Source organism: Megalobrama amblycephala, linkage group LG20, assembly GCF_018812025.1.
Source record: "Megalobrama amblycephala isolate DHTTF-2021 linkage group LG20, ASM1881202v1, whole genome shotgun sequence".
In the NCBI taxonomy this organism is placed as follows: Eukaryota; Metazoa; Chordata; class Actinopteri; order Cypriniformes; family Xenocyprididae; genus Megalobrama; species Megalobrama amblycephala.
Genome location: NC_063063.1, coordinates 8,477,069 through 8,487,885, shown reverse-complemented (window position 1 = coordinate 8,487,885; position 10,817 = coordinate 8,477,069). Strand labels below are relative to the sequence as shown.

General features: G+C 32.9%; 1 protein-coding gene across 1 annotated transcript; it reads left to right on the top strand.

Moving 5' to 3' along the window:
- The first annotated feature begins 278 nt into the window (after positions 1-278).
- arg1 (arginase 1) lies at positions 279-9,242 on the top strand. Its single transcript, XM_048170187.1, has 8 exons — positions 279-480; positions 626-698; positions 3,566-3,740; positions 3,850-4,009; positions 5,424-5,518; positions 5,637-5,741; positions 5,849-5,985; positions 8,561-9,242. The coding sequence occupies exons 1-8, from the start codon at positions 376-378 to the stop codon at positions 8,722-8,724; spliced, it is 1,014 nt and encodes a 337-aa protein (XP_048026144.1). The 5' UTR covers positions 279-375; the 3' UTR covers positions 8,725-9,242.
- The last annotated feature ends 1,575 nt before the right edge of the window (positions 9,243-10,817 follow it).

Here is a 10,817-nt window from a genome sequence, read left to right as displayed (position 1 = left end):
ATAAATAGCCTATATGTATTTTGGAGCAATAACTTCAAATGCCCTGTAATAACCCTTAATAATAAGATGGAGACGACAAAAATATTAGGCTATAATATAGTAATATAGCCTAGTGGAATATGTATTTTATTGATTATTTTCATAATCGCTCCATTTGTTAATTACTTCGTATGCAAATTAGGCGAGTGCGTCAAATCAGTAATTTCCCATTTACTTTTCTTGACTAAAAAAAAAAAAAAAAAAAAACAGGTTAATGGAGAACAGCGCGAGCAGCCCAATGACTGTCACTGGACCGCGTGTCGTCACACGTCCTGTAATCTGCTTTGATTTTAGAGCCGCTTATTCCAGACTGCTGCTGGATAAATTGTAACAGTGATGAAGCGCTTCAGCGGATTAAGAGCCGCTTTTCACATATTTAGGAGAGACCTCCATCATCAGCACTGTGTGGGAATAATAGGCGCACCTTTCTCTAAAGGACAGGTGAGATATAAAACCCAAAAAAACAAATCATTTTCTCATTTAAAATAATGATATTCACTATGAAAAATAATATGTTTGCATGTAAATCCATGCATGGTGCAGTATGGTGCCGGTCTAGTGCTCATGTTATTGCCTGTTACTGCAGCAGAGGGATGGTGTGCAGAAGGGACCAGACCTCATTCGAGCTGCTGGATTGGTGCAGAAACTTAAAGGGCAAGGTACCACTACTACACCACTACACCTCCTGATATTTACACTGCTTATATATCAATCTTTGAATACAGTATAATGCATCTAAAATATTTTAAGCAACATTTTTCTTTGTTGTTTATTAATGTATCAGTATTATTAAATATACAGAGTACAAAGAGGCTGCATGGAATGTTTGGTAAAGTGTGATTAAAATGGATACAATTTTTAAATTGTGAGTATATATTGTGTATAGCATCTAAAAAAATATAGGCTACTTATATACATACAGTGTTGGGGAAAGTTACTTTTAAAAGTAATGCATTACAATATTGTTATTACCTAAGAAAGTAACTAATTGCATTACTTAGTTACTTTTTATGGAAAGTAATGCAATACGTTTTGTGTTACTTTTTCTCATCTGGGCTAGGCTGTTTGTTTGTTTGTTTGTTTTTATAACAACAACAAAAAAAGTTATATTTTTGGCAAATGTAAAGAACCTTTCACACCAAAAGTGAAATGAATAAGCCTCAGGCTGAAGGAAATGCAAATTCACACCTGTACAGTAGAGGGCGCAGCTCAAACAAACAAGCCTTTTAGCTGTGATGGAATACAGAAGAATAGGAAGCAGCAGAAGAAGTAAATGAGTAAAGTTATGCTCACATTTGGTCTACAGCTAGTCTAGAATAACCATCATGTTTACACAGCGAACACAACGCCTCTGCAATTTCGATTTCTCTCAACATGGGCACAGGAGAGCTGTTAGTCAATAAATGGGAAAACAAAGTAACTTGTGTTACTTATTTGAAAAAAATAACTCAGATACTTTGTTGTAAATTTAAAAGTAATGCGTTACTTTACTAGTTACTTGAAAAAAGTAATCTGATTACATAACTTGCATTACTTGTAATGCATTACCCCCAACACTGTTCATATAAGCTTTAACCTAAATCTTGATGTTAAAATGGTAACATTTAATTTGTCAACTACGCAACTACTAACTACTAATGTGTATTTTAAGAATTTAGGATGCATGCAGTCGTTATTTATCATCAATGTTGGGGGTAACACATTACAAGTAACTTGAGTTATGTAATCAGATTACTTTTTTTCAAGTAACTAGTAATGTAACGCATTACTTTTAAATTTACAACAAATTATCTGAGTTACTTTTACAAATAAGTAATGCAAGTTACTTTGTTTTCACCTGTATTGACTGACAGCTCTCCTGTCCCCAGGTTGAGAGAAATCATGAGTAAGTGCCGAGGCGTTGTGTGTAAACACAATGGTTATTGTAGTTCTAGACTAAACGTGAGCATTTACTCATCGCATTTGCACAAAAACAGAGTCAGTATTCCTCAAAAGGAATAAAAACAGAATATTGCACAAACATGCAATAATTAAATATATTAAATTAAACAAATATACTTTATGTATTTACTCTCACTTTATTAACCAATGTATTTGCTGCTGACCTTCGATGATCCAATTCAACCATATAATAGCAAAAATTACTTTAAATAAACAACATATTTGTGATCAGCCTGAAGCTTATTTATTTCACTTTTGGTGTGAAAGGGCGTTTACATTTGCCAAAAATAGAATTTTTTGTTATTAAAAAACAAAAAAAGCAAGCCCAGCCCAGGTGAGGAAAAGTAATGCAAACGTAATGTAATGCATTACTTTCCATAAAAAGTAACTAAGTACCGCAATTAGTTTCTTTTTTAGGGAGTAACCCAATATTGTAATGCATTACTTTTAAAAGTAACTTTCCCCAAAACTGTTCATCATTGCCATTTCTGTAAAAAGAGCTTTAAATGCTTAATTTTCTTCCTCTGGCTCTGTCTAGTCCTGTCATTGCACAAATGTTTTCTAACTTTAAACAAACAGCTAAAGGGTCTGATGCATGAACAGGGGCAGTGGATCAGTGCTGCCATGTGTTGTCTTTATTTATTTACCTAAGAAGATGCGATCTCATAGGAGCAGTAACACTGACGTTGCACCACTCCCCTTTCTCTGTGTATTGCAATATTTTGGATTGGGTTACTAAATAAGAGTGAAGCATGTATTTGCATATCTCAACTCAAACTAACCCAGTAATGTTTAATGCTGTTACTCCCAAACTTGAGTTGATGGTAGAATGGAAAATTCTATTTCTAAGAAGTCAAATCAGTGATAGACTGTCTAAAATGATTTATTTAGATATTCATTTCAAGATTTTTGCATCATTCATTTAATAATTGAATAAGCACACTTTTGAAACTCCATAAGTCACTGTTAAATCTTCAGCCTTCCTGTTTTTACCTTTTTAAAATTATATATATATATATGGCAGAAATATATATATTTGAATTGCATATAAAATTCCACAGCTTGCCATATTTTAACCATGTTCATACTTTTTAACTGAATAAAAATATTTTTATATTTTTATTCAGTTATGCATATATATGCATGGACATATTAATGTTGATTCTAAGCAATAGATGCATTTTTGAAAATATGATTGTTTAAATCAAAAATCAAATCAATGCAATATAGTTAATAACTATGCCCTGATTTTTTGGAGTTACAGAAATCTTATCTCTACACTTTATGCATGACTGGCAATAGATGGAAATTTTATATGAAATTCAAATACATAAATCTTAAATTAAAGCCTAAATTATTTATTTTATTTTATTTTGTTTTATTTATTTATTTATTGGACTGCACGTCCCCTCCCATTCACTTTAATTATATGGAAAAGAATGGTCAGTACATTTTTACTTTACTGTTCCATGTTAAAACTACAAAATCACACCGGTTATGTGTAAATGATGACAGACTTTTCATGTTAGGGTTGAACTATTCCTTTTAAAAGCTACTTAGTTTTAAGTCCTCTGTCCCTCTCCAGGTTGTGTTGTGAAGGATTATGGGAATCTGACATTTGAAGAAGTTCTCAACGATGAGCCCATTGGCAGACTTAAGAGTCCGAGAGCAGTCGGCCGAGCCAATGAGCTGCTCGCGGGAGCTGTGCAGAAGGTCAAAAGCGATGGCAACACTTGTGTGATGCTGGGAGGAGATCACAGGTTATTGTGTGCTTCCAGTACTGTTAAATAAGCTATTACATTTGGAAGCAGGAAATCATTATTGAACCTGTTTGCATATTCTCAACAATATGTTTGCTGTTTCTTGCAGCTTGGCGATTGGTTCGATCTTTGGCCATGCCATTTCAAGACATGAGTTGAGTGTTTTATGGGTGGACGCACATGCAGACATAAACACACCTTTGACCACGCCAACGGGAAACATTCATGGACAGCCGGTGTCTTACCTCATCCATGAACTGCATTCTAAGGTCTTTAATCATTTCAGCACCTTGTGTTAAAGTTTGTGTAATATGTTACACTCCAACAGAGATGTTTGACTGTAACATCTTAACTTCCTGATCATGGCTGATACTCAGGTGTCATGATCTTCTGGTCTTTAGTGCACTCATAACTAACTTAATAGAAAAAAATCAAAGGAAATTTAATTAAATTTTCATAAAGACGAAAAAGCAAAGCAAAAATGTGAACCATATGATTTCTAGCTAAAATGTGAGATATGTGAACCATATGTCACATTTTAGCTAGAAATCAAACAGAAAATGAACCCTGTTTGTTTTTAGAACCCTAATGATTGCTTTTTCATTAGACAATATTTTTTATGAAAATTTAAATTCCCATTAACGGAATGTAACATTTTACTTCTGAGTTTTTCTGTTTTATGATTCCCATTAGATTCTCGTTACTCATTATCATATTTACTGTACCACATTAATATTTATTAATCAGTGTTTTTAAAGGCAGTACAACAGATACTACCATTGAGTATTTCACAATTGAAATAATATACACTACCGTTCAAAAGTTTGGGGGTCAGTAAAAAATTTAATTTTTATTTTTTGAAAAGAAATTAAAGAAATTAATACTTTTATTCAGCAAGGATGCATTAAATCAATCAAAAGTGACAGTAAAGACATTTATAATGTTACAAAAGATTAGATTTCAAATAAACACTGTTCTTTTGAACTTTCTATGCATCAAAGAATCCTGAAAAAAAAAATATTGTACACAAATATTTTGTACAATTGTATACAATAAATGTTTCTTGAGCAGCAAATTGACATATTAGAATGATTTCTGAAGGATCATGTGACACCGAAGACTGGATTAACGATGCCGAAAATTCAGCTTTGCCAACACAAGAATAAATTACATTTTAAAATATTTTCAAATAGAAAACAGTCATTTTAAATTGTAATAATATTTCACAATATTACTGTTTTTACTGTATTTTTAATTAAGTAAATGCACCTTGGTGAGCAGACGAAACTTCTTTTAAAACTGATCCCAAACTTTTGAGCGGTAGTGTATTGTTTTATTTTTATTTATTTTTTTTCATTTTTCACATTTGCAGTAAACTGAAAATGAGATTTTTTGCTTTATGCATTGGCTGATATGCATTGGCTGAATTATTAAGAATGGTGTACATGGGATTTTTTTTACTTTAGCAAAATATCATTCATTCATTCATTCATTCATTCATTCCTTTTTGGGTAAAATCTAAAAAATGTAAAACCTAAAAACATTTGTTTGCATAATAATTTCCATAAAAGAAAAAAAGAGAAATTAACTGCATTATGTAATTTAAAAGAAAAATAGTTTCCAGTCTTGACATTTTATGATTTTAAATGATAACATTTTATACGCCTTTTCTAATTTTTTCAGATTCCCATAATTCCAAATTTCTCCTGGTTAAAGCCTTGTGTAGCAGCTAAGGACATTGTCTACATTGGACTCCGAGATGTGGACCCAGAAGAACAGTAAGTTTCTATAATGTTATTAAAAGTGCAAGATAATACATATTTTAAGTAAAACACAGTGCATTATATCACTATTTCTTTGTTTGTTATGAAGTCCAGTTCACTTTTTACATTACAGTTATATCCTGAAGTACCTTGGAATCAAAACGTTCTCCATGACAGAAGTTGACCGACTTGGAATAGCAAAAGTTATGGAGCAGACATGTGATCACATGTTTTCAAAGTATGTGTGGTACTTTGGGAATTTTTCCTCCTTTTTTGCATTTATTCAAAATATCTTCATAAGAGTACATATTTATTGTGAAAACATTCCTGCTCTTTCTGGATCAGGGTGAAAAAACCTATCCACCTCAGTTTTGACATTGATGCACTGGACCCATCAGTGTCACCCGCGACAGGCACACCTGTAGCGGGAGGACTGACCTATAGAGAGGGGATTTACATCACTGAGCACATCTGTCAAACAGGTGAGAACATGACGATATGTGAGTAGAGAACTAATTAATAAGCAGTGTTGGGGAAAGTTACTTTTTAAATGTAATGTTACAATATTTCATTACTCCCAAAAAAGTAATTTATTGCGTTACTAGATATGGAAACTAGATTTATGGAAATGTTTTTTGTTTTAATAAGCCCCTTTCAAAGTGAAATTGAAATAAATAAGCCTCAGGCTGAAGGAAATGCAAATTCACGCCTGTACAATAGAGGGCGCAGCTCAAACAAACCTTTCAGCTGTGCTGCCATTCTGGATTAAAGAAGAATAGGATGAAAGAGAAGTTCAATACTCTTACTTAAAGGCGCTCTAAGCGATTCTGAGCGGAGTAACTTCCTGTTGACGTTCGAAGTGTTGTCAAACAAAACAGAGGCTAGCTAGACCCTTCCTCCTACTCCTCCTGGCCCTCCCCTCCGTGCTTCTTGAAACAGTCATGAACGCGCATTTAAAATGTAAGTAGCTTGCGTATTGACGCTGCTTTTCGGTTATTGGCTGGAGCATGTTTATTATGTTTTGTGGTCCAGGCTGCACCAGTTTGTTTTTATTGCAGTTTTCGGAGCTTGTGGCGACTACAGAGACCGCGTTTTTTTACAGTGTGTTCAGGGGACAGGCAGCTAGCGCATAGTGAGGAGATGTTTGCGGTATGTGACAAAAAAAAAAAATTGGGCCTAAAAACGCGTCAAATCGCTTAGAGCGCCTTTAAAGGAATAGTTCACCCAAAAATGAAAATTATCCCATGATTTACTCACCCTCAAGCCATCCTAGGTGTATATGACTATCTTCTTTCAGACGAACACAATCTGAGATACATTTAAAAATATCCTTAGTCCTCCAAGATTTATAATGAATCCATACTACTCCAGGGGGTTAATAAAGGCCTCCTGAAGCGAATCGATGGGTTTGTGTAAGACAAATATCCTTATTTAAAACTTTATAAAGTAAAATAACGAGCTTCCAGCACGACAGCCATTCGCATTCGATGTACATCCAAAAAGCGTTAACTTCTGCGATGTTACACATAATGCCATGACGTACTACATGTTATAGGACATAGCGTAGTAAGTCACTGCATAGCGTACTGTAGAACATCATACATCGAATGCGAATGGCTGTCATGCCAGAAGCTCGTTATTTTACTTTAGAAAGTTTTAAATGAGGATACTTGTCTTACACAAACCCATCGATTCACTTCAGAAGGCCTTTATTAACCCCTCAGAGTCGTATGGACTCATTTTTTTTTATGGATGATGCCATTTTTTATCTTCAAAATGTGGGCAGCCATTCACAATTATTATAAACTTTGCAGGACTAAGGACATTTTTAAATATATCTCAGATTGTGTTTGCCTGAAATAAGATAGTCATATACACCTAGGATGGCTTGAGGGTGAGTAAAGCTTGAGATACTTCATTTTTGGGTGAACTATCCCTTTAAGAAATAATAATAATTAAAAAAAATTAAAAGTGATGTTTAACTAAAGTCATTTTTGCTTATTAGTATGGCTGAATTGGATAATTGAAGCCAAAGATATTGGTTAAAGTGACAGAGACACATTTGTACACTCTAAAAAAATGCTGGGTTAAATATGGACAAACCCAGGGATTGGGTTGTTTTCACCCAGCCATTTTTTTCATTTTGGATTTATTTTTTAGCAGCAATATTTATAGTAAAAGGCAGTTTTTGTCACCCCCAAATTGGGCAAATTTGTGGGGTAATAAACTTACCAGACCAGAGACTTATATTGATCTTGTGAAAGAGGGCATTAGGTGTCCTTTAACCCAACCTGTTGAGTTTGTCCATATTTAACCCAACTCGGGTTGTTTTTAACCCAGCATTTTTATTTAACATATTTCAGGTTTGCGTAATATTATGAATTTGTATTTCACTGTTTTTATTTATTTTGAGAAATACTGAATAATGTTTTTGTGCAAGTGAGATGAGCAAATGCCTGCTCACATTTAGTTCAGAAGCATCATGTTTACAGAGTCCACGCAACGCCTCTACAACTTACTCCCAATTTCTCTCAACATTGAGACAGGAGAGGTGTCAGTCAGTCAAAAAAAAGTAAAAAGTTACATTATTAATTTGGAAAAGTGACAGGCCAAACAGTCCATGGAAACAGTCAGATTTTGTAAATTTAATGCATTACTCATCACCTGAAAAAGTAATCTGATTACATAACTCAAGTTACTTGTAATGTGTTACCCCCAACACTATTAATAAGAGATCTATATAACTTCCAGGCTGATAAACCTGCTGTTGTTTGGGCTTTCCGACATTATTAACCAAAAACTGAGCTCACTTGGCTGACGTGTTAGCGCCACCTTGTGTCGGTTTCAAAACATACCAACAGTAGAACAGTCAATTTAACTGAATGAATTACAATATGCCCTAAATTCTAGATATCAGCTATTAAAAAGCCATATGACCCACTAATTAGAATGTTTCTGTGATTGGCTATTGCTATAGCAATTTCATTACCATGATCATTCTTGATACTTTTCCATGGACTGTTTGGCCTGTTGACTTTCTTCTTGACTTTATTCCAGGGCTTCTCTCTGCTGTAGACATGGTGGAAGTGAACCCAAAGCAGGGCAAAACAGAGGATGAAATTAAATCAACAGTAAACGCTGCTGTAGATCTGTTACTGGGCTGCTTCGGACGGGTTCGCGAAGGCTCTCATGAGCTAGATTATAAAATACCAAATCCATAAATCAGTTTATGTCTTATGACAATTATGTCTTTCTGAATTTAAAAAGACTAAATTGTAATTCACATTTATTTTATTCTTGTATAAAAATGAATTTCAAAGATATATGCAAATTATACCACAGTATATTCCATAGTGAATGCAGAAAATAAAAAGTTGTACACAAAGTTTGTTTGTTTTTTCCAAAATAAATAAATAAAAAAGCCAGGTAGATTAACAATGTTTAATGTAAGAACTAAAACAAGAAAAAAAATATTTAATCCTATAAAGCCTATAGTATATACTTTATCATATTTGATATGGAAATGTCTCTAAATTGTCTCTAAATTATCAACATGATCAAAACTTTGCTGAAAAAATCTGTACACAATCTAGTACATGCCTTCTGTTGCAAGTAAAAGGCCTTTTATCATCATTCTAAAAATGCCCCCTCCCCCTCAAATATAAGCAAGTGCAACAAATTGTATATTTTTGCTCAGTTTGGGAATTTGAATAAAACTGAGGTGTTTTTTTTCCATTGAGTATGAGCTCCTTATTCTCACTACTTCATACTATATTCATACATAAAAGCTTGATATATCAAATGATACTGAACAAAAACACAACTTTTTTTTTTTATGGTTAAAAAAATAATCAAGATGTTTTTCCAAATGTTTTTCACTAAATTTACACAAGGGGCAAAACATATTTAATTTTTTATTATTATTAAGAATGTATTTATATATATATATATATATATATATATATATATATATATATATACATACAGTACAGTCCAAAAGTTTGGAACCACTAAGATTTTTAATGTTTTTAAAAGAAGTTTCATCTGCTCACCAAGGCTACATTTATTTAATTAAAAATACAGTAAAAAACAGTAATATTGTGAAATATTATTACAATTTAAAATAACTGTGTACTATTTAAATATATTTGTAATTTATTCCTGTGATGCAAAGCTGAATTTTCAGCATCGTTACTCCAGTCTTCAGTGTCACATGATCCTTCAGAAATCATTCTAATATGCTGATTTGCTGCTCAATAAACATTTATGATTATTTTCAATGTTGAAAACAGTTGTGTACTTTTTTTTCTTCAGGATTCCTTGATGAATAGAAAGTTCAAAAGAACAGCATTTATCTGAAATACAAAGCTTCTGTAGCATTATACACTACCGTTCAAAAGTTTGGGGTCAGTAAGAATTTTTATTTTTATTTTTTTGAAAAGAAATTAAAGAAATGAATACTTTTATTCAGCAAGGATGCATTAAATCAATCAAAAGTGGCAGTAAAGACATTTATAATGTTACAAAAGATTAGATTTCAGATAAACACTGTTCTTTTGAACTTTCTATTCATCAAATAATCCTGAAAAAAAATATTGTACACAAATATTTTGTACAGTTGTACACATTAAATGTTTCTTGAGCAGCAGATCAGCATATTAGAATGATTTCTGAAGGATCATGTGACACTGAAGACTGGAGTAATGATGCTGAAAATTCAGCTTTGCCATCACAGGAATAAATTACTTTGTGAAGTATATTCAAATAGAAAACAGTTATTTTAAATTGTAATAATATTTCACAATATTACTGTTTTTTACTGTATTTTTAATTAAATAAATGTAGCCTTGGTGAGCAGACGAAACTTCTTTTAAAAACATTAAAAATCTTAGTGGTTCCAAACTTTTGGACTGTACTGTATATATATATATATATATATATATATATATATATATATATATATAATTTTTTTTTTTTCTTTCAATTACTATATTAATAATAGTGTCTGACTCAGTCACCTGTCACCACTGCACAGAAACAAGGGTTTGACATTTTGCTGGTTATGCGTGACTGTATGAGAAAATCACCAAAAAAAAAGTTATGCACAGCCAAAACTAGTACGGAACATTTCTGGTTTGCCTGATTTCAACATGTAATCTTGACTAACAATGAGTAGTCTCAGCCTCAACGTCACGCCCACGGACCGTTGGCTGAATGTCTGATGCATATGGCACGCTTAACAGGAAACACTTCAGGATTTTCAAAGTCATCATGTGGTAGGTCGAATTCTACAGGATGTCTGGGAGATGTGTCG